This window comes from Anguilla anguilla, chromosome 3 (genome assembly GCF_013347855.1).
Source record: "Anguilla anguilla isolate fAngAng1 chromosome 3, fAngAng1.pri, whole genome shotgun sequence".
Classification (NCBI taxonomy): domain Eukaryota; kingdom Metazoa; phylum Chordata; class Actinopteri; order Anguilliformes; family Anguillidae; genus Anguilla; species Anguilla anguilla.
The window spans coordinates 10,139,864-10,165,091 of NC_049203.1; the positions used below are offsets into that span (position 1 = coordinate 10,139,864).

A 25,228-nucleotide genomic window follows, 5' to 3' on the forward strand; every position below is an offset into this window, starting at 1 on the left:
GACCATATTTTTTTTTCCAAATTTACCAAACAGGTTTAATATCTAATTCAGTATAAAATGTAGGTATACAGATACGAAATCACTGCGTTTAAGATGTAGTATATCTTACCTTCTCGCTGTTGGGGAGCGTTTGGTTCCTTTTAAACGTGTCTGCTCCGTTGATACTGATTAGCTCAGCATCCGCAGGCGGATACGGTGCGGGGAAAACCACAACGTCACTCTTCAGTGTGTCTGAGCTAAAACACACGTCATACTGCTGAGTAGATTTGGAGTAAGACCAGCTCCCATCAGGGTGTGTGGTGATCACTGGAGCGCTGTACTTGCTCAAACCACCGTCCGTCCCGTGGCATTTTGCAGCTATTAAACTAATGAGGCTGAGCAAAAAAATAACGGACACCGAGACGATGGCGATCAGCAAATACAGATTTAAATCCGATAAACTCTCATCTTTAGCGGGTAGGTTTCTGAATGATGTCTGTATTTCACCTGCACTTTCAACAACCACAATATCAATAGACACAGTGGCTGAGAGGGAAGGTTCTCCGTGGTCAGAAATCACAATCAGCAACGGGTGAGTCTTCAAGTCATTGTCACTCATTCGCCTCTTAGTCCTTATTTCCCCGGTGCTGCTTCCGATTCGGAAGAGACTGCTTCCCTTGGGTTCCGTGATGTGATAAGAAAGCAGCGCATTGTAACCAGAGTCTGCGTCTACAGCCCTGATCTTGGCCACAAAGTATCCCGCTTCAGCAGAATAGGGAATGTTCTCAGTATTAACGGAGGCCTGGTCAGAATAGGGCGGGAGAACCACAGGGCTGTTGTCATTCTCATCCAGGATAAAAACGTTCACCGTCACGTTGCTGCTAAGTGAAGGAACACCGTAGTCCGTGGCTAGAATTTGAAATTGGAAAGTTTTCACTTCTTCGTAGTTAAAAGACTGCAGGCTGTATATTTGTCCAGTGATAGAGTTAACGTCGATAGCTGCTGACTTGGATGTGCCTATTAAGTTGCTCTTCAATAAGGAATACGAAAGTTTGGAATTTTCATTTAAATCCGGATCATAGGCAGATGCCGTGTAAATTACAGACCCCACTTGACTGTTCTCTTTCACATACAGGTAAATCACAGGCTCTAAAAATTGCGGCGCGTTGTCGTTCACATCAGAAACGTGTACAATAATAACACTTGAACTAGAGAGAGGCGGAGTCCCTTCATCTGTAGCAATAATTGTGACATTGTATACAGAGGCACGCTCCCTGTCCAGCGGTCCACCAACCACTAATGAATAATAGTTCTTGTAGTTCATCCGCAATTTGAACGGTACGTCATCAGAAACTGCACACTGTACATTTCCATTTGCACCACTGTCAGGGTCTAAAACCTCTACCATAGATATCACAGTGCCAATTTTTTCATCTTCTTTGACAGTAACCGATACAGATGTTACTGATATTTCTGGAGCATTGTCGTTAATATCTATTACTTCAATCAACACTTTGCAGTGAGACACCAGAGGCGAAGGCCCGGAATCCTGAGCTTGAACGCGTATCTCATATACACTTTTTTCCTCGTAGTTAATATCCCCTTTAACTGTTATGACGCCACTCTTTTGGTCGATAGCAAAAACATTATTTACATCTTTCAGCCTATAGTTGCTGAAGGAGTATACGATGTCGCTGTTAACTCCTTCATCCATGTCAGATGCATTTAATTTTATGATTGTTGTTCCAAGTGGCAGATTTTCAAATACAGTTGTTTTAACAACTGGGCTACTAAATGTCGGGACGTTATCATTGACGTCTAGCACATTCACCAGTATCTGCAAAGTGCCGGATCGTGGAGGTTTTCCTCCGTCCACAGCAGTCAGTAGGAGCTGAATCACAGACTGCTTCTCTCGGTCTAAAGCTTTCTGCAGCACTAACTCCGCAGACACACTCTGCTCTCCACCGCTCTGTACATCCAGCGAAAAGTGTTCATTTTGACTAAGTCTGTAGGTCTTTACAGAGTTACTACCCACGTCCTCATCATCAGCACTCGGTAAAATAAACCTAGCTCCCGGTAGAGTGGACTCGGAGATATTTATACACTGAGTTTTTAACGAGAAGACCGGCGAATGATCATTAATATCTACGATATTGATCTGAATACGATAGATAGACAAAGGCCCATCAATAACGGCCTCCACGTTTAGGAAACAAGCCACAATGCTAGGACAAAGCTCCTCCCTATCGACTCTTTCATTAACAAAGAAAATCCCAGTCTTTAAATTTACCTCAAAATACTTCTTCTTGGTTCCTGTGACAATCCTTAACATACGCGATTCCAAATCATCCACATTAAGGTTCAGATCCTTGGCTAAATTTCCGACAAACGTCCCCTCCTTCACCTCTTCGGATACCGAGTAAATTATCTGTCCAAAAGCGGTACCGCAAACAGAGAGTGTCGAAAGAAACAGAAACCATAGCCCAACAGTTCTTCCGCAGTACTGTAACATATTTGCATAGTTCTTTAGTTCTTAGTATATAAATAAATATCACATCCGTAACACGGTGTCTATCTGGAGCATTAGACAAATCCACGTAGAGACAGTAAACGGGGTCGAATGAACATCCTGCTTCTCAGTGACAAAGATGTCTATGCTCTGCTTGTTTATACAGAGGTGTGGCTGAAACGCATCGCCTCTAGTTTAAATCTTCTTAGTCTACAGCGACACCCTGTGTATATTGCCACCACCATCAGTACAATGTGGTCTATTACAGTTTACCTGCCGAGTCGCATTTGAAATTGGACCTAATAGTACAACTTAAAACGACATTTAATTTTATAAATGCACAGAAAATAAAAACATAAGAATTACCTTAACAGAATACATTGGAATGCGAAATAATTTATTTTTGTGGTTCAACAGACATTTGGATAAACATGAAAAATCAGTTATTGCACACATTTGAATAATAATATTTCAGTTATGAAATGATAATAGAAAATATTAAAATGTGTGCGTCATATTATGCAAAGCGTGGTAAACAGAACTGTATTTAAGTAAGATATAATTTATTTTTTGGATCATGGCTGAGGGGTTATGTGGTGACAGTGCTAAACCTTCCTGAGCACAACATTGATAGGTAAGTTCACCCGAATAGTGATGCTAAATAATGCTGTTGACAGTGATACGGACAGTGTTTTCGACAAAGAAGAGTAGATACTGTTTAAAAATGGTTAGTCGTGTCAACTCAAACAGCTGGCCAAACTAAATGTTTGATTTAAAAAGTTGTTTCAAAGGTAAATAATATCGAAAAAATAATTAATCAGATGTAACTGACTGTAGTACTCGTGGAACTGAAATTCAGTCCACTTTTCCCAGGTTTCGTGCGTAATTACGCACGAATGTTTTGGATGGGCTAGGTACTAATTCTAACTGTTCGCTGACCTATGTGCTAAAATATTCCTTACGGAAATATCACGAGAAAATCACTTGTGAACACCCAAGTGAATGGTACACATGCTAACTATAAAATAATCCCACTCATAAAGCAAAAGCAGAAAAGGGTAATCTAAGCTAATTATTTCAATCCACGTATCTTGATTTCACATGTGAAATATAGGCTAATTCACATTTCCAAATGTGGGTCAAGTGAAAATGCGGAATTCCCATGTGAAGATTCTAATTTCACATGTGATTTCATGTCACATGTTTCGTTTTCTCGTTGTCGGCCACACATTTTCTTTTTACATGAGCATTATTTAAAATGACATTGACGTGAAATTGTGATTTTCACACTTGAAAATAATCACTATGTAACAGTTATTAAAGACAAAATTCACATGCGATGTTTTCGTAAGGGCATCAGGTGAGGGAACATATAACATTAAGAAAAAATAAATATATGTATAGCCTGAGGCCAAGCATGTAAGTAGTCAATTTGGGAAATGTTATATTTAAATGTGCCATATTTACCTTCTGACTGTTGGGGAGAGTTTGGTTCCTTTTAAATGTGTCTGCTCCATTGATGCTGATCAGCTCCGCATCCGCAGGCGGATATGGTGCGGGGAAAACCACAACGTCACTCTTCAGTGTGTCTGAGCTAAAACACACGTCATACTGCTGAGTAGATTTGGAGTAAGACCAGCTCCCGTCAGGGTGTGTGGTGATCACTGGGGCACTGTACTTGCTCAAACCACCGTCCGTCCTGTGGCATTTTACAGCTATTAAACTAATGAGGCTCAGCAAAAAAATAACTGACACTGATACAATGGCAATGAGCAAATACAGATTTAAATCCGAAAATCCGTCTTCCTTTTTCGACGGTTGTCTGAATGATGTCTGCATTTCATCTGCACTTTCAACAACCACAACATCAACAGACACGGTCGCTGAGAGGGACGGTTCTCCGTGGTCAGAAATCAAAATCACCAATGGATGAGTCTTCAAGTCATTGTCACTCATTCGCCTCTTAGTCCTTATTTCCCCGGTGCTGGATCCAATTCGGAAGAGACTACTTCCCTTGGGTTCAGAGATGCGATAAGAAAGCAGCGCATTGTAACCAGAATCTGCGTCTACAGCCCGGATCTTGGCCACAAGGTAACCCGAGTCCGCAGAATATGGAATGCTCTCGGCTTTTACAGAGCCCTGGTCAGAATAGGGCGGAAGAACTGCCGGACTGTTGTCATTCTCATCCAGGATAAAAACGTTCACAGGCACGTTACTGTTTAGAGGAGGAACACCAGAGTCCGTAGCCTGAAGCTTAAACTGGAAGGTTTTTACTTCTTCATAGTTGAAAGACTGCAGGCTGTATATATCCCCAGTCACAGGGTTCACGTTGATAATGGATGACGGGGACACGCCTTTTGCCGAAGTCTCCAGCAAGGCATATGAAACCTTTGCATTTTCGTTTAAATCTGGATCAAACGCAGATGCACTGTAGATTACCGAACCCACTGGACCATTTTCTTTCAAATAAATATTAATGACGGGCTCCGGAAAGTGTGGATCGTTATCGTTAATATCAGAAACATGTACAGTAACAATACTGCTGCTAGTAAGAGGCGGAGTCCCTTCATCTTTAGCTATGATGGTGACATTGTACTGAGAAGCGACCTCTCTGTCTAACAATCCGTCAACCACTAAAGAGTAATAGTTCTTATAATTCGTTTGTAGTTTAAACGGAAGCTCGGGAGAGGTGTAACAATTCACTACTCCGTTTTTACCACCATCATTATCAACCACTGAAACAAGAGCTATAGCGGTGCCTACCTTGGCGTCTTCTTTAACAGTGTCTAATAGTGACGTCACTGTAATTTTGGGAGCATTATCGTTAACGTCCACAACTTCAACCAGCACCTTACAGTGCGCAGCCATTGGGGGCTGCCCTTTGTCATTCGCTTGAGCACGAATTTCAAAAGCATTATTTTGTTCGAAATCAATAGTTCCCGTTACTGTGATTTCCCCAGTATTGGGGTCTATATGAAAAATGTCTAAAACATTGTCTTGCTCGTGTTTGCTGAATGAGTACACGATTTCACTGTTGGTGCCTTCATCCAAATCGGTAGCATTCAGAGTTATTACAGATGTCCCCCGAGGTGCATTTTCGAATACACGAGCTTTATATAGTAGGCTGCTGAAAACGGGAGTGTTGTCGTTGTTATCCATAACATTAATTATGACCTCTGAGGATCCAGTTTTCGACGGATTTCCTCCGTCCACAGCAGTCAGAAAGAGCTGAATCACTGACTGTTTCTCTCGGTCTAAAGCTTTCTGCAGTACTAACTCAGCAGATACACTCTCCCCTTTGTGCAAGGCCAGAGAGAAGTGTTCGTTCGGACTCAGCTTGTACGTGTTTACAGAATTTTTCCCTACATCCGCATCATACGCCCCAAGTAAAGGAAATCGCACTCCGGGTAGAGTGCTTTCTGCAATATTCACAGTTTGTGATGTTGCACGAAAAGATGGAGAATTATCATTGACATCCACAATATTTATTTCCACACGATTAAGTCTCAGAGGATTATTAATAACAGCTTCGACATTAACAACACATTTTGGTTCGTTCGGACAAAGCTCCTCTCTGTCAATTCTGTCATTCACATATAATATTCCTGTTTTTAAATTCACCTCGAAATATTTCTTGGAGCCGGTAACAATCTGAAAGGCACGCGACCTCAGTTCCTGTATATCCAGATTTAAATCCTTGGCGATGTTTCCCACAAAAGTCCCCGGGTTTACCTCCTCTGAAACGGAATAAGAGAGCTGTGCAGACACCGCTTCCCAACCACACAAGAGTAGCAGGGCCAGGCAAAACGTCATCACAAGCTCTTTTCCGACGGAAAAATTCATTCTTTCGTCAACCCTTGCACCACCATAGATCCAATAAGGTGTTTGTCATTCCAAAACTACTCAATATCTAGACTCAAACAACAATAAACGAGCAAAGACTCTGGCTTCCGATACAATACTCGCGTCCTGTGACTCCGTGTAACAAAGCCCAGTGTAAACGCCTCCCTTTCCAAAGCGAGGAGGAGCTCAGAGACTCGGTAGATATTTTACTTCATGGGCAACAGAGACCCCGTGTGGGTGATACGGGGACATTAAATGCGCCTCGCAGTAAAATACTTTACACACAAGCATTTCTCAAATAAATCAATTCGTATATTCCATTTTGCTGAAAATGATTAATCAGCGCTAAAACGCATCCAAGAGCACTTCGGATTGTAAAGGCGAGTGGCTAGACATGGAATAGAACATAAAAAGTTTGACTGAATGTGGGGAAAAGATTGTTTTCTCGGAATTCTACAAAATGAATTCTATGCGCATTCACGTGGTGTCGTTATATGAAACAAATAACCTTCCATCAGAATGCCTCTGAACAAAATGCAAAGTCCACTGTGAATTTAATACATGCATTGATTCAAAACATAAAACTGCAACGAGGATAACGCTGGAGTGCCATCATTTAAGAACTTTTTGTTCACGATATAAGCATGCTCTCTCAGCAGGCTAAGGACTGTTAAAAACGTTACACTCAGAATGAGTGGTGCTGAACGGGGCATGACGTCGCAGTCGGAGGGTCAATGAAATTGCAGGTGAAAAGAAAAAATGCACTAAACAGAGCCGCAATGAAACATCAACAACTTGAAGAGAAGTGGAACTTCGAGAGAAACTAATTCTTTCATATAACATGTAACTCATGTTTGTAAGATTTCATGACCTGGTGGAGACTAGGGTACTATCACTCTGCCTGATAAGGTTGTATGTATTAGAGGATCAACATTATGATATAGCGGAAAGGCACCAGCAGACTAAAAGAAGCATAACCGATTTTGTGCCTAGCGGTTCGAAAAGAGGTGTCATGACAAGGCATGCATCGCTCCAAACGTGTTGCTCTGCGCCTGTACATCAGTGATTGCGTCATAAAGCTTCAGCCAAAAATAAATCACGTTTCTAGTGTCTTGAGTTATAAAAGGTATTCAGAACGCGTATATAATACAATTCAGTGTCCAGTCAATAGACCTCTGAAGCACAATTGATGAACCAGCATTGCTCTTCGGGTAGAATAGCCTGCGTAGTTCTTTATGTCCTAATAACCTCCAGAATGTTTCACTGACACGCAGACACATAGGTACACACAACTAATATTAACAAATCGTATTAGTCATAATTCCTTCCATTAAAATCCCATTTATCCAATTTACTAGCGTAGCAAACCCTTCTTGCTGCCACGACTAATAACATAGGACATAAATATCCCAGTGAACTTGCCTGGGAAATACAAAAAATGATCAAAATCGTTCCTACCTTCTCGCTGTTGGGAAGTGTTTGGTTCCGTTTAAATGTGTCCGCTCCATTAATACTGATCAGTTCGGCATCTATTGGTGGACACGGCGCTGGAAAAACCACAACGTCACTCTTCAGTGTGTCTGAGCTAAAACACACGTCATACTGCTGCGTAGATTTGGAGTAAGACCAGCTCCCATCAGGGTGTGTGGTGATAACTGGGGGGCTGTATCTGCTCAGGCCGCCGTCCGTCCTGTGACATTTTACAGCTATTAAACTAATGAGGCTCAGTAAAAAAATAACTGACACCGATACAATGGCGATCAGCAAATACAGATTTAAATCCGAAAAACTCTCCTCCTTAGCAGGTAACTGTCTAAAGGATGTTTGTATTTCACCTGCACTTTCAACAACCACAACATCAATAGACACAGTCGCTGAGAGGGAAGGTTCACCGTTGTCAGAAATCAAAATCACCAATGGATGAGTCTTCAAGTCATTGTCACTCATTCGCCTCTTTGTCCTTATTTCCCCGGTGCTGCTTCCGATTCGGAAGAGACTGCTTCCCTTGGGTTCCGTGATTTGATAAGAAAGCAGCGCATTGTAACCAGAGTCTGCGTCTACAGCCCTGATCTTGGCCACAAAGTATCCCGCTTCAGCAGAATAGGGAATGTTCTCAGTGTTAACGGAGCCCTGGTCAGAATAGGGCGGAAGAACAGCAGGACTGTTGTCATTCTCATCCAGAATAAAAACGTTCACAGTCACGTTGCTGCTTAGTGGAGGAACACCAGAGTCCGTGGCCTGGACCTGAAACTGAAATGTTTTCACTTCCTCGTAGTTAAAACTTTGAAGGTTGTGTATTTCCCCACTGACAGAGTTGATGTTTATAGCTGATGATGAATGCGCGTCTTTGCCCGATGTCCCCAATAAAGAATACGAAATCTTTGCATTTTCGTTTAAATCTGGATCATATGCAGACACCGTGTAAATGACAGAACCCACTGGGCTGTTTTCTTTCACATAAACGTTAATCGAGGCCTCCGCAAATTGAGGTGCGTTGTCGTTTACGTCAGAAACGTGAACAATAACAATGCTGGTGCTGGAGAGAGGCGGAGTCCCCTCATCAGTAGCTGTTATTGTGACATTATATTGAGAAATTCTCTCTCTGTCCAGTGCGCCGTCAACTACCAAAGAGTAATAATTCTTATAGTTTGTTTGCAGTTTAAACGGAAGCTCATTAGAGAGGTAACAATTCACGTGTCCATTTTTACCATCATCTCGATCAATAACTGAAACAAGTCCTATGGCAGTGCCTATCTTTGTATCTTCTTTCACGTCATTTAAGAGAGAAGTCACGGTTATTTGAGGAGCATTATCGTTAACATCCACCACTTCAATCAGCAATTTAGAATGAGCGGACAAGGGAGACTGCGCTCTGTCATCAGCTTGGACGTGGATTTCGAAAGCATTATTTTCTTCGAAATCAATGATTCCATTAACTCTCACTGTTCCGGTCTGGGGATCAATTGAAAATATATCTGGGATATTGTCTTGCTCAAGCTTACTGAATGAATAAACAATTTCACCGTTTGCACCTGCGTCTAAATCCCTTGCAATCAGAGTTATTATTGATGTTCCTGGCGGTACATTTTCAAAGATACTAACTTTATACAAAGAACTGTTGAAAACTGGAGGGTTATCATTAACGTCTAAGACATTTACAATAACCTGCATGGTCCCAGATCTCGGTGGATTTCCTCCGTCCAAAGCAGTTAGTATGAGGTGGATCACGGACTGTTTCTCTCGGTCTAAAGCTTTCTGCAGCACCAACTCAGCAGATACAGTGTCCCCTTTGTGCAAAGCCAGGGAAAAGTATTCACTCGGACTCAGTTTATACGTGTTTACAGAATTTTTCCCTACATCCGCATCGTACGCCCTGGGCAAAGGGAATCGCACTCCAGGTAGAGTGTTTTCTGCAATATTCACAGTTTGTGATGTTGCTCGAAAAGATGGAGAATTATCATTAACGTCCATAATATTAACGTCCACACGGTAAACTTTCAAAGGATTATTAATAACAGCTTCGACACCAACTACGCATTTGAGGGCGTTCGGACAAAGCTCCTCTCTGTCAATTCTTTCATTCACATACAAAATCCCCGTCTTTAAATTCACCTCGAAATATTTCTTCTGGGAACCAGCGACCGCCTGAAATGCACGTGATTCAAGTTCCTGTACATTCAGATTTAAATCCTTGGCGATGTTTCCCACAAAGGTCCCTGGATTTACCTCCTCTGAAACGGAATAGGAGAGCTGCCCATAAGCAGCCTCCCAACCACAGAACAGCAGCAGGACCAGTCGATACGTAGACATAGATCCATGTATGTCCAAAAAATACATTGTTCCGTCCGTTCTGGCGCCAGCATATATAAAACGAGGCGTTTTCCAATCCAAAATTACGCACACAGAAATATCCAAATTTACTCCGCAGTAAAATGAGGGAATCTAAAGGCCTCCGAACAAATTTTCACGTCGTGCGAATCTGTCACAAAGCCTGGTGTCAGCCCCTCTTCCTTTCAAACAAGGAGGAGCCCAGAGTCACCATAAATTATTTTTCACTTTGTGGTTAAACAGAGACACCATGTGGACGAATCATAGAACTTACGGCGTTCTGTTAAATAAATAAGTATTTATACAAATATGACGTACCAAAGTTTCTAACAAAAATATAAACGCGCGATTATTCATTGCGCAAATTCATATTGAATGAAAAACAAAAGCTGACCCATCAGAAAACACAAATAGTGAAATAAGAGACAAAACAGCCTTTCTGAAGTGGTTAATTGCTTCACAAGCCACTGCTGCCGATTTACTCGTTCTTAATACTACGCACAGTGAACAAATTGACCGAGATTGAGACAGGCTGACGTCAGCCGAAAGGCAATGAAACAAAGTACTTGAGAGAGATATTGGACTGCGGTATTTTGGTCCAATACATACAGGCTAATGTGGTGCATCTTGCGGCAAATTATTTGTAAAATCCACTGCATCAATAACAATTAAGCTTAATTGACTGAATTTAAAATAAAAAAGGGAATTATTTACCGGCAATTAGCCAAGCGTGTAGAGACACTACAATTCAAATGTTAAGACATCGGATATCCTAAATTGGTAGAAACTAACCGATCACCGAAAAGTTATAAAACTAAGGAAGGAATACTCCAACTTAAAATGGGAATAATAAAGATGCTACAGTGATACCAAAGAAGCACATGTCAATGACCTAATAAATAGTTCCCACATGAGATAAAATTAATGGGTTCAGCTCAGAAATTTAAGCAAAGGAGCTCTCTTGGAAAATGAATACATTTTCATTAAGTAAATGGAAGTATTCATTACATTATATTACAAATACATGTAATGTAATGTAATGAATACTTCCATTTACTTAATGAATGTAGGCCTATAGCACGCTACATATTCTTATGAATGCAGTTTATTATAATTCATGTTTCATGCTCAAAAAAAAAAATTGATCAAAGCTGGGCTTTTAGCTATAAACCGAAGACAGACTTTCAATGAAATTAACTGAGAGAACATGAAAACTGAAAATCCAATCGCACTGTGATCCTTCTGTCCACAGATTACTTCCCAAATTAACACAAATGTCCAATAATCACACAGAGAAGGCAAATATAAAATAAATCACAACTAGTAGTGCAAAGGAAAATGAATTATTTCCAGGACCAGGGACAGCTCCGCGCTGCTGCTCAGATGTCACCACGAATCCAAAACAATTTGGAAAGTAATGCGCATGTGCTCACCTAGGGCCATTCTATAGACACTACTTCACAGTGATATAGCACCAATTTCAATAAATGCAGTGTTGCATATAAAGAAAAAGCAAGCATTGGTATGAAGGGAGACATAATTCTTACCTTCTCGCTGATCGGAAGCGTTTGATTGCGTTTTAAAGTATCTGCCCCATTAATGCTAATCAGCTCCGCATCGGCAGACGGAAACGGCGCAGGAAAAACTACGACGTCACTCTTCAGTGTGTCCGAGCTAAAACACACGTCATACTGCTGCGTAGATTTGGAGTAAGACCAGCTCCCGTCTGGGTGTGTTGTGATCACTGGGGGACTGTACTTGCTCAATCCGCTGTCCGTCCTGTGACATTTTACAGCTATTAAAGTAATGAGGCTCAGCAAAAATATAATCGAGACGGAAACAATTGCGATCAGCAAATAGAGATTCAAATCCGAAAAAGTCTCCTCCTTGGCAGGCAGCTGTTTGAATGACGTCTGTAGGCCAACATCACTGCCATCTTCAATAACCACAACATCAATAGACACAGTCGCTGTGAGGGAAGGTTCTCCGTGGTCAGAAATCAAAATCACCAATGGATGAGTCTTCAAGTCATTGTCACTCATTCGCCTCTTGGTCCTTATTTCCCCGGTGCTGCTTCCGATTCGGAACAGACTGCTTCCCTTGGGTTCCGTGATGTGATAAGAAAGCAGCGCATTGTAACCAGAGTCCGCGTCTACAGCCCGGATCTTGGCCACAAAGTATCCCGCTTCAGCAGAATATGGAATGTTCTCAGTATTAACGGAGCCCTGGTCAGAATAGGGCGGAAGAACAGCAGGACTGTTGTCATTCTCATCCAAAATAAAAACGTTCACACTCACGTTGCTGCTTAGTGGAGGAACACCAGAGTCTGTAGCCTGAACAAGAAACTGGAACGATTTCACTTCCTCGAAGTTAAAAGTCTTCAGGCTGTATATCTCTCCACTCACAGAGTTCACGTTGACAGTGGCTAACGGGGACGCGCCTTTCACTGAAGTCCCCAATAAGGAATAGGAAACTTTTGCATTTTCGTTTAAATCTGGATCATATGCAGACACCGTGTAAATGACAGACCCCACTGGGCTATTTTCTTTCACATACACATCATTCCTGGGCTGTTTAAAGCGAGGTGCGTTGTCATTTACATCAGAAACGTGTATAACAATAACGCTTGTGCTGGAGAGAGGCGGAGTCCCCCCATCAATAGCTGTGATGGTTACATTATACTCAGAAGCGGTCTCTCTGTCCAACGGCCCGCCAACTACCAAAGAGTAGTAGTTCTTATAATTTGTTTCCAATTTAAAAGGATATTTATTAGGAAGGTAACAGTTAATAATCCCATTTTTACCATCATCTCTATCAAGAACTGAAACAAGGGCAATCGCAGTGCCGACGTTTGCGTCTTCTTTCACGGCCTTTAAGAGAGATGTTACTGTTATTTGAGGAGCATTATCATTAACATCCACAACTTCAATCAATAGTTTAGAGTGACCTGCCATGGGTAGTTGTCCCCTGTCGCTAGCTTGAGTGCGAATTTCAAACGCGCTATTTTGTTCAAAATCTATCACTCCTTTCACTGTCACTGTCCCCGTATGGGAACCGATTGTAAACATATCTAAGATATGGCCTTGCTGAAGCTTACTAAAAGAGTACACGACTTCACCGTTTAAACCAGCGTCTAAATCTGTTGCATTCACCGTTATTATTGATGTTCCTGGTGGAGTATTTTCAAATATACGAACTTTATACAAAGAACTGCTGAAAACCGGAGGGTTGTCGTTAATGTCCAAGACATTCACAATAACCTGCACGGAGCCAGATCTCTGTGGATTTCCTCCGTCTACAGCAGTCAGTAAAAGCTGAATCACAGGCTGTTTCTCTCGATCTAAAGCTTTCTGCAGCACTAACTCAGCAGATACAGTCTCACCTTTGTGCAAATCCAAAGAGAAGTGTTCATTTGGACTCAGCTTATATGTGTTTACAGCATTTTTCCCGACATCCGCATCGTATGCCTCTAGTAAAGGAAAGCGAACTCCGGGCAATGTGTTTTCCGTGACATTCACATGTTGTGATTTTTCTCGAAAAGACGGAGTATTATCATTAACGTCCACAACATTAACTTCCACACGATAAAGCCTCAGAGGATTATTAATAACAGCTTCGACACTGATCACACATTTGAGGGCATTCGGACAAAGCTCCTCTCTGTCAATTCTTTCATTCACATACAAAATCCCCGTCTTTAAATTCACCTCGAAATATTTCTTCTGGGCACCAGCGACAATCTGAAATGCACGTGATTCAAGTTCCTGTAAATTTATATTTAAATCCTTGGCGATGTTTCCCACAAAGGTCGCCGGGTTTACCTCCTCTGAAACTGAATAGGAGAGTTGTCCAGAAACAGCCCCCCAAACGCACAACAGCAGGACCAACCGAAACGTCACCACGGACCCCTGCTTATCCGAAAAATACATTGTTCCGTCAATTTCGGTATCAGCATAGATCCAATTAGGCGTTCAGTCGAAAATCAAGCAGAGAGAAATATCCAAATTTACGTCGCATTGAAATGAGCAAATCCTCAGGCCTCCGTCCCAATCTTCACGTCGTGCGAATGTGTAACAAAGCCCTGTGTGATCGCCTCTTCCTTTGAAACTAGGAGGAGCCCAGAGTCACCATAGATAAGAATTCACATTGTGGGTCAACAGAGACACCGTGTGGACGAAACATGGAACTTACAGCATTTTGTTAAATAAATAAGTATACAAATATGACGTAATAAATTCTAACAAAATATAAACGCGCTATTGGGTCACTGCGCAAATTCATACTGAATGAAAAACAAAAGCTGACCAATCAGAAAACACAACCAGTGATATACCAGACAAAACAGCCTTTAAGAAGTGTTTAATTTTCAACTTAAAATAAGAATAACAAAGATGCTACCATGATACCAAAGACGCTCATGTCAATGAACTAAGAAAAGATGCAAAAAAATAATTCATGGATGAGATAAAATGAATGGGCTCAGCTCAGACATTTAAGCAAAGGAGCACTCTTGGTCGTAAAATCATATGGATTATAAGCCGTTTCAATGTTGAAAATGAATAATACACTAGCTATTCTTATCAATGCAATTTATTATAATTTAGGCTATATTTCACAAGCAAGAAAAATACATTTGATCAAAGCTGGGCTGATCGCCAGACTTTCAAGTAAATTAACTGAGAGAACACGATAACTGTAAAGCCGATCGCACTGTGATAATTCTGTTCACAGTTTGTTTTCCAAATTAAAACAAATGTCCAATAATTACATAGAGAAGAAAAATATAAAAGAAATCACAACAAGTAGTGCAAAAGAAAATGTATTGTTTCCAGGACCAGGGACAGCTCCAGCCTGCCGCTCAGCTATCCCCACGAGTCCAAAACAATTTGAATAGTAATGCGCATGTGCTCACTTAGGGCCATTTTATAGACTCTACTGCATAGTGATATAGCACCAATTTCAATAAATGCACTGTTGAACATAAGGAAAAGGAAAGCATTGCGTATGAAGGGAGACACAATTCTTACCTTCTCGCTGATCGGAAGCGTTTGATTGCGTTTTAAAGTATCTGCCCCATTAATGCTAATCAGCTCCGCATCGGCAGACGGAAACGGCGCAGGAAAAACTACGACGTCACTCTTCAGTGTGTCCGAGCTAAAACAAACGTCGTACTGTTGAGTAGATTTGGAGTAAGACCAGCTTCCGTCAGGGTGTGTTGTGATCACTGGGGGGCTGTACTTGCTCAATCTGCTGTCCGTCCTGAGACATTTTACAGCTATTAAAGTAATGAGGCTCAGCAAAAATATAACTGACACAGAAACAATTGCGATCAACAAATACAGATTTAAATCCGAAAAAGTCTCCTCCTTGGCAGGCAGCTGTCTGAATGACGTCTGAAGGCCAACATCACTGCCATCTTCAACAACCACAACATCTATAGACACAGACGCAGACAGAGATGGATCTCCGTGATCAGAAATCAAAACCACCAATGGATGAGTCTTCAAGTCATTGTCACTCATTCGCCTTTTGGTCCTTATTTCCCCGGTGCTGCTTCCGATTCGGAAGAGGCTGCTTCCCTTGGGATCCGTGATGTGATAAGAAAGCAGCGCATTGTAACCAGAGTCTGCGTCCACAGCTCTAATCTTGGCCACAAAGTATCCTGCTTCAGCAGAATAGGGAATGTTCTCAGTATTAACGGAGCCCTGGTCAGAATAGGGCGGAAGAACAGCAGGACTGTTGTCATTCTCATCCAAAATAAAAACGTTCACACTCACGTTGCTGCTTAGTGGAGGAACACCAGAGTCTGTAGCCTGAACATGAAACTGGAACGATTTCACTTCCTCGAAGTTAAAGGTCTTCAGGCTGTATATTTCTCCACTCACAGAGTTCACGTTGACCGTGGCTGACGGGGACGCGCCTTTAACTGAAGTCCCCAATAAGGAATAGAAAACTTTTGCATTTTCGTTTAAATCTGGATCATATGCAGACACCGTGTATATGACAGACCCCACTGGGCTATTTTCTTTCACATACACATCATTCCTGGGCGGTGTAAAGCGAGGCGCGTTGTCATTTACATCAGAAACGTGTATAATAATAACGCTTGTGCTGGAGAGAGGAGGAGTCCCCCCATCTGTAGCTGTGATGGTGACATTGTACTCAGAAGCGGTCTCTCTGTCCAACGGCCCGCCAACTACCAAAGAGTAGTAGTTCTTATAATTTGTTTCCAATTTAAAAGGATATTCATTCGGAATGTAGCAGTGAATGATCCCATTTTTACCACCATCTCTATCAAGAACTGAAACAAGGGCAATTGCAGTGCCGATGTTTGCGTCTTCCTTCACGGCGTTTAAGAGGGTTGTTACTGTTATTTCAGGAGCATTATCATTAACATCCACCACTTCGATCAATAGTTTAGAGTGAGTGGCCATGGGTGGCTGAGCTCTGTCACTAGCTTGAGTGCGAATTTCAAACACGCTATTTTGTTCGAAATCTATCACTCCTTTCACTGTAACAGTCCCCGTATGGGAATCAATTGTGAACATATCTAAGATATGGTCTTGCTCAAGCTTACTAAAGGAGTACACGACTTCACCATTTGAACCCGCGTCTAAATCCGTTGCGTTGACCGTTATTATTGATGTTCCCGGAGGTGTATTTTCAAATATACGAACTTTATACAAAGAACTGCTGAAAACCGGAGGGTTGTCGTTAATGTCGAAGACATTCACAACAATCTGCATGGTGCCAGATTTCGGAGGATTCCCTCCGTCTACAACAGTCAGTAGGAGCTGGATCTCAGGCTGTTTCTCCCGGTCTAAAGCTTTCTGCAGCACCAACTCTGCAGATACACTCTCGCCTTCGTGCAAATCCAGAGAGAAGTGTTCATTTGGACTCAGCTTATACGTGTTTACAGAATTTTTCCCGACATCTGCATCGTACGCGTCTAGTAAAGGAAAGCGAACTCCAGGCAATGTGTTTTCGGTTATATTCACATGTTGTGATTTTTTTCGAAAAGACGGAGCATTATCATTAACGTCTACAACATTAACTTCCACACGGTAAAGTCTCAAGGGATTATTAATAACAGCTTCGACACTAACCACACATTTGAGTGCATTCGGACAAAGCTCCTCTCTGTCAATTCTTTCATTCACATACAAAATCCCCGTCTTTAAATTCACCTCGAAATATTTCTTCTGGGAACCAGCGACAATCTGAAATGCGCGTGACTCAAGTTCATGTACATTTAGATTTAAATCCTTGGCGATGTTTCCCACAAACGTCCCCGGGTTTACCTCCTCTGAAACTGAATATGAGAGTTGTCCAGAAACCGCTTCCAAAACGCACAACAGCAGGACCAGCCGAAACGTCACCGCGGACCCCTGCATATCCGAAAAATACATTGTTCCGTCAATTTCGGTATCAGCATAGATCCAATTAGGCGTTCAGTCGAAAATCAAGCAGATAGAAATATCCAAATTTACGTCGCATTGAAATGAGCAAATCCTCGGGCCTCCGTCCCAGTCTTCACGTCGGGCGAATGTGTAACAAAGCTCGGTGTGATCGCCTCTTCCTTTGAAACAAGGAGGAGCCCAGAGTCACCATAGATAATAATTCACTTTGTGGGTCAACAGAGACACCGTGTGGAGGAATCATTGAACTTATTTCTACAATTTTGACGTGGACCTACTACAGTAGCTAACAACAGAAAAACGCCCGATTGCTTCATTAAGCAACACATACTAAATACAAAAACAACTAAATCTGGCCTATCAGAGAATGCAACCAGTGAAATGAGGACAAAAACACACGTGGATGCTCCACGTCCAATTGACTGCTGTTATTACTGTTGTGAATATTATGCACACTGAACAGATGGACATAGGTTATCATATGTTCACACCAGCGTAACAGCAAAAACATGCCACAAAGAACTCGAGATATTATGCTGTGGTATACGCTGAAGCATATTAAGATGAAGAATTTGTAAAATTAACTACATCAGTAACATTTGACTGGATTTCGTTAGATTTAAGAGATACTGCAATAAACTATGACTTCTACACTATGACCTACAATTAGATCGGTTTACCGAGCGTGTAGTGACACTGGACAATTCAAACGTTTTAAGAAATGTCTTATCATAAAAAGATAAAAATTAACCAAATACAAATAAGCTATAAAACTAAGTGTAACATTTGACGTAAGTTGCAGTGATATCAGAGAAGTGCAGCCTATGACCTAACAGAGGCTGCATAAAGAATGTAAACATGCGATACATCATAGGGCTCAGATTTCCTTTTTCTTTTTTTAAAGCAGCACTATAAGGCATAATATTATATTCAGTATATGCTATTTCAATTATCTAAATAAATACTCTTATTTACATAATGCATTTTAGGCATCTAGCATACCTCATGTTCATAACAATACATTTAGTATCATTTGCACTTCTTACGCACGACATATAACATTGATTAAATGTTAGGCTGAAAACAAAATCAACCCTTCAATCAAATGAACTTAGAGAACGTAATCACTGAAAAGCGAATAAAACTTATCGTTCCACAAATTGTTCTCCCAACAAACACAAACGTCCAATAATCACACAGAGCTGACACAAAAAACGCGAGGTTAATGTACAGTCCTGTATGTGGCATTCGCGATGAATACCATCAAGTCTGAAAATATCACGAGATGGGGTACAAAAGAAAATAAAATTATTTTCAGGACCACAGACAGCTCCGCCCCACGGGCATGAGCCCAAAACAATTAGGAATGTAATGACAAGTCTTCCTTTACGACCATTGTGTAGACACCATTTCACAGCAAAACAGCGCCTACTGCAACAGATGCAGGGATAAAGATAAACACTAACTGAGCATTGCATACGAAGTGGACACATTCTTACCTTCTCGCTGATAGGAAGCGTTTGATTGCGTTTTAAAGTGTCTGCTCCATTAATGCTAATCAACTCCGCATCTGCAGATGGAAACTGAGCAGGAAAAACCACGACGTCACTCTTCAGTGTGTCTGAGCTAAAACACACGTCGTACTGCTGAGTAGACTTAGAGTACGACCAGCTGCCATCAGGGTGCGTTGTGATCACTGGAGCGCTGTACTTGTTCAACCCGCTGTCCGTCCTGTGGCATTTCACAGCTATTAAAATAATGAGGCTCAACAAAAATATAACTGACACAGTAACTATGGCAATCAGCAAATAGAGATTTAAATCCGAAAAATTCTCCTCCTTGGCAGGCAGCTGTCTGAATGACGTCTGTAGGCCTCCTTCACTGACATGTTCCTCAACCACAACATCAATAGACACGGTCGCTGAGAGGGAAGGCTCTCCGTGGTCCGAAATCAAAATCACCAATGGATGAGTCTTCAAGTCATTGTCACTCATTCGCCTCTTTGTCCTTATTTCCCCGGTGCTGCTTCCTATTCGGAAGAGACTGCTTCCCTTGGGTTCAGAAATGCGATAAGAAAGGAGCGCATTGTAACCAGAGTCTGCGTCTACAGCCCTGATTTTGGCCACAAAGTAGCCTGCTTCAGCAGAATATGGAATGTTCTCAGTGTTAACGGAGCCCTGGTCAGAATACGGTGGGAGAACAGCAGGACTGTTGTCATTCTCATCCAAGATAAAAACGTTCACACTCACGTTGCTGCTTAGTGGAGGAACACCAGAGTCTGTAGCCTGAACTTGAAACTGGAACGATTTCACTTCCTCGAAGTTAAAAGTCTTCAGGCTGTAAATTTCGCCACTCACAGAGTTCACGTTGACAGTGGCTGACGGGGACGCGCTTTTTACAGAAGCCTCCAATAAGGAATAGGACACTTTTGCATTTTCGTTTAAGTCTGGATCGTATGCAGAAACAGTGTAGATCACAGACTCCACTGGGCTATTTTCCTTCACATACACATTATTCACAGGCTCTGTAAAGCGAGGCGCGTTGTCATTTACATCAGAAACGTGTACACGAATAACGCTTATGCTGGAGAGAGGCGGAGTCCCTTGGTCAGTAGCTGTGATGGTTACATTGTACTCAGAAGCGGTCTCTCTGTCCAACGGCCCGCCAACTACCAAAGAGTAGTAGTTCTTATAATTCGTTTCCAATTTAAAAGGAAAATCATTAGTAATGTAACAATTAATGATCCCATTTTTACCGTCATCATTATCAAGAACTGAAACAAAAGCTATGGCCGTGCCGACGTTTGCGTCTTCCTTCACGGCGTTTAAGAGAGTTGTCACTGTTATTTGAGGAGCATTATCATTAACATCTACCACTTCGATCAGTAGCTTAGAGTGACCAGCCATGGGTACTTGACCCCTGTCGCTAGCCTGAATGCGAATTTCAAACGCGTTATTTTGTTCGAAATCTATCACTCCTTTCACTGTAACTGTCCCTGTATGGGAATCGATTGTGAACGTATCTAAGATATGGCCTTGCTGAAGCTTACTAAAGGAGTACACGACTTCACCATTTGAACCCGCGTCTAAATCCGTTGCATTCACAGTTATTATTGATGTGCCTGGTGGTGTATTTTCAGAGACACGAACTTTATATAATGAATTGCGGAAGACTGGAGGGTTGTCGTTAATGTCTATGACATTCACAATAATTTGCACCGTGCCAGATCTCGGCGGATTTCCTCCATCCACAGCAGTCAGTTGGAGCTGAATCTCAGGCTGCTTCTCACGGTCTAAAGCTTTCTGCAGCACTAACTCCGCAGACACACTCTCCCCTTTGTGCAAAGCCAGTGAGAAGTGTTCATTCGGAGTCAGCTTATACGTGTTTACAGAATTTTTCCCGACATCCGCATCATACGCCTCTATTAAAGGAAAGCGCACTCCCGGCAGAGTGATTTCGGTAATATTCACATGTTGCGATTTTTCTAGAAAATACGGAGAATTATCATTGACATCCATAATATTAATTTCCACACGATAAAGCCTGAGAGGATTATTAATAATAGCTTCGACACTAACCACACATTTGAGGGCGTTCGGACAAAGCTCCTCTCGGTCAATCCTTTCATTCACATACAAAATCCCAGTCTTTAAATTCACCTCGAAATATTTCTTCTGGGAACCAGATACAATCTGAAATGCGCGTGACTCAAGTTCATGTATATTCAGATTTAAATCCTTGGCGATGTTTCCCACAAAGGTCCCCCGGTTTACCTCCTCTGAAACTGAATAAGAGAGTTGCCCATAAACCGCCTCCCAACCACACAGCAGCAGCAGGACCAGTCGGTACTTCACCATAGATCCCAGTATGTCCGAAAAATACATTGTTCCGTCAATTTTGGTACCAACATAGATCCAATGGAGCGTTTTTCAGTCCAAAACCACGCACACCGAAACATCCAAATTTATTCCGCGATAAAAACGAGCAAATACTCAGGCCTCCTACCCAATCTTTACGTCGTCCGAATCTGTAACAAAGCCCTGTGCAATCGACTCTTCATTTGGAACTAGGAGGAGCCCAGAGACAACGGAAATAATATTTCACTTTGTGGGTCAACAGAGACACCGTGTGGATGAATCATGAAAGCGCTCTGCTGAATAAACAAGTATTTCTGCAACTTGGCTAATCTCTTGTTGTTAAACAGAAAGAAAGAAAAAAGTTGTGTAACATCACACGTACACAGCGAAGCAACCATAAAAACCACGACAGAAAATGCATCAAACTCATGAAACAGTGACATATAAAATCCATGTATCAACAAAGCATAGGGGCATTATAAATCAAGAATTACATTTGTTAAAAGATCCTAAATAAAGCAAACTGAATAGAAGACTGGACATAAAGACTGTTATCTCCGAAGCCTAAAAGGATTACGAAGTTCCATGCACTAACACATTTCAGCAGTATGCCATACCGTGTTTAAATAACAAACAGTAGGCTAATCATTCAATCATGAAATTATTTCGGTTACTAAAGCAGTGTGGAGTAACGAGTAGTCTACCCTTCTATCTGCAATGTTTCTTTTCTTTCTGGATTTTTAAACATACTTTTTCACCAACGTAATGAGCTGTACAGCAGTCTTTACAAGTTTTATTGTCATTAATAATAATAATAATAATAATAATATGAATATATTATTTGTATCGGTGGCTTGACTTCTGCTTGATCATCAATAAAACGCCCAAATAACAAATGACTAGTCTATTTCTGCTGTCTGTAAATACTTGAAAGGATCTCATGAAATTTGGTAAATTAAAATCAAATACTCAAAGAAATGAAGTCGGGCGGAGTCGTATTTCCAGAACCAAGGACAAATATATACAATATTTGCAGGCAAAAGGGATCGCTGAGACTATACTCAATGACTCAGACTGTTCGTTACACGGCAAGTTACAGAAAGCTGCATTTTTGAAAAGGCAAATAAATATGTCAGCGTTATATACAATTGATAAACATCATTCTTACCTTCTCGCTATTGGGAAGAGTTTGGTTCCGTTTAAACGTGTCCGCTCCATTGATGCTGATCAACTCTGCATCAGCAGGCGGAAACGATGCGGGGAAAACTACAACGTCACTCTTCAGCGTGTCTGAGCTAAAACACACGTCATATTGCTGAGTAGATTTGGAGTAAGACCAGCTCCCGTCAGGGTGTGTGGTTATCACTGGGGCGCTATATGAACTCAATCCGCCGTCCGTCCTGTGACATTTTACAGCTATTAAACTAATTATACTTAACAAAAATATAATTGAAATCGAGATAATGGCAATCAGCAAATACAAATTTAAATCCGAGAAACTCTCCTCCTTGGCTGGTAACTGTCTAAAGGATGTTTGTATTTCACCTGCACTTTCAACAACAACAACATCTATAGACACGGTCGCTGAGAGGGAAGGTTCTCCGTGATCAGAAATCAAAATCACCAATGGATGAGTCTTCAAGTCATTGTCACTCATTCGCCTCTTTGTCCTTATTTCCCCGGTGCTGCTTCCGATTCGGAAGAGGCTGCTTCCCTTGGGTTCCGCAATGTGATAAGAAAGCAGCGCGTTGTAACCAGAGTCTGCGTCTACAGCCCTGATCTTGGCCACAAAGTATCCCGCTTCAGCAGAATAGGGAATGTTTTCAGTGTTAACTGAGCCCTGGTCAGAATAGGGCGGGAGAACCGCAGGACTGTTGTCGTTCTCATCCAAGATAAAAACGTTCACAACCACGTTGCTGCTTAGTGGAGGAACACCAGAGTCTGTAGCCTGAACTTGAAACTGGAACGATTTCGTGTCTTCATAGTTAAAGGTTTTCAAGCTGTATATTTCCCCAGTAATAGAGTTCATTTTGAAAGTAGACGACGTGGCGGCACCCTTTGCCGAAGTCTCCAATAAAGAATAAGAAACTTTCGCATTTTCGTTTAAATCAGGATCAAAGGCAGATACAGTGTAAATTACAGATCCCACTTGGACATTTTCTTTCACATACACGTTATCCAAGGGTACCGGAAAGCGTGGCGCGTTGTCGTTTACATCGGAAATACTCACAGTGATAACGCTGGTGCTGGAGAGAGGCGGAGCCCCCTCATCAGTAGCTGTTATGGTGACATTGTATTGTGGAGCGCTCTCTCTGTCCAGTGGGCCGTCAACTACCAAAGAGTAATAGTTCTTATAGTTCGTTTGCAGTTTAAAGGGGAATTCCTTGGAACTGTAACAATTCACCATTCCGTTTTTACCACCATCTGCATCAAGAACTGAAACAAGAGCAATCGTAGTCCCTAGTTTTGTGTCTTCTTTCACGTTATTCAAGAGAGACGTCACTGTTATTTCAGGAGCGTTATCATTGACATCCATCACATCAATCAACAATTTAGAGTGAGCGACCATGGGCGACTGAGCTCGGTCACTAGCTTGAGTGTGAATTTCAAACGCGTTATTTTGTTCGAAATCGATCACTCCCTTCACTGTAACTGTCCCCGTATGTGAATCGATTGTGAACATATCTAGGATATGTCCTTGCTGAAGCTTACTAAAAGAGTACACGACTTCACCATTTAAATCTGCGTCTGAATCTGTTGCATTTAGAGTTATTATTGATGTTCCTGGTGGTGTATTTTCAAAGATACGAACTTTATACAGAGAACTGCTGAAAACTGGAGGGTTATCGTTAATGTCCAAGACATTCACAATAATCTGCATGGTGCCAGATCGCGGCGGATTTCCTCCGTCTACAGCAGTCACTAGGAGCTGAATCACAGACTGTTTCTCTCGATCTAAAGCCTTCTGCAGCACCAACTCAGCAGCTACACTCTCTCCTTTGTGCAAATCCAGAGAGAAGTGTTCATTTTGACTCAGTTTATATGTGTTTACAGCATTTTTCCCGACATCCGCATCATACGCCCCAAGTAAAGGAAAGCGCACACCGGGCAAGGTGGTTTCGGTAATATTTACAAGCTGTGATTTTTCTCGGAAAGACGGAGTATTATCATTCACATCCATGATATTAATTTCCACACGATAAAGCCTCAGAGGATTATTAATAACAGCTTCGACACTAACCACACATTTGAGGGCATTCGGGCAGAGCTCCTCTCTGTCAATTCTTTCATTCACATACAAAATGCCCGTCTTTAAATTCACCTCGAAATATTTCTTCTGGGAACCAGCGGCAATCTGAAATGCGCGTGACTCAAGTTCATGTACATTCAGATTTAAATCCTTGGCGATATTTCCCACAAAGGTCCCTGGATTTACCTCTTCTGAAACTGAATAAGAGAGTTGCCCATAAACCGCCTCCCAACCACACAGCAGCAGCAGGACCAGTCGATACTTCACCATAGATCCCAGTATGTCCGAAAAATACATTGTTCCGACAATTTTGGTAACAGCATAGATCCAATGGAGCGTTTTCCAGTCCAAAGCCACGTACACCGAAATATCCAAATTTATTCCGCGATAAAACGAGCAAATACTCAGGCCTGCTACCCAATCTTCACGTCGTCCGAATCTGTAACAAAGCCCTGTGTAATCAGCTCTTCCTTTGAAACTAGGAGGAGCCCAGACACAACGTAAATAATATTTCACTTTGTGGGACAACAGAGACACCGTGTGG

General features: G+C 41.7%; 2 protein-coding genes across 9 annotated transcripts in view; both read right to left on the reverse strand.

Moving 5' to 3' along the window:
• Positions 1-25,228, reverse strand: part of LOC118223393 (protocadherin alpha-C2-like) — a 114,003-nt gene that overhangs the window by 81,494 nt on the left and 7,281 nt on the right. Inside the window, exon 1 of one of the 8 annotated variants that reach the window (XM_035409887.1) lies at positions 22,603-25,135. The exons of 2 other annotated variants lie outside the window; for them this stretch is intronic. In XM_035409887.1, coding sequence (XP_035265778.1) covers positions 22,603-24,981 — 2,379 coding nt within the window. In that variant the 5' untranslated portion in view covers positions 24,982-25,135. Of the gene's footprint in view, positions 1-109; positions 2,621-3,955; positions 6,491-7,789; positions 10,304-11,706; positions 14,240-19,076; positions 21,602-22,602; positions 25,136-25,228 lie in introns of those variants that run through there. 5 more of the 8 variants (XM_035409884.1, XM_035409885.1, XM_035409888.1 and 2 more) reach the window with 5 other exon arrangements.
• LOC118222407 (protocadherin alpha-8-like) lies at positions 14,193-17,715 on the reverse strand. The gene is made up of 2 exons (XM_035407990.1): positions 15,162-17,715; positions 14,193-14,266 (listed from the first exon to the last, which is right to left on the reverse strand). The coding sequence occupies exons 1-2, from the start codon at positions 17,566-17,568 to the stop codon at positions 14,193-14,195; spliced, it is 2,481 nt and encodes an 826-aa protein (XP_035263881.1). The 5' UTR covers positions 17,569-17,715.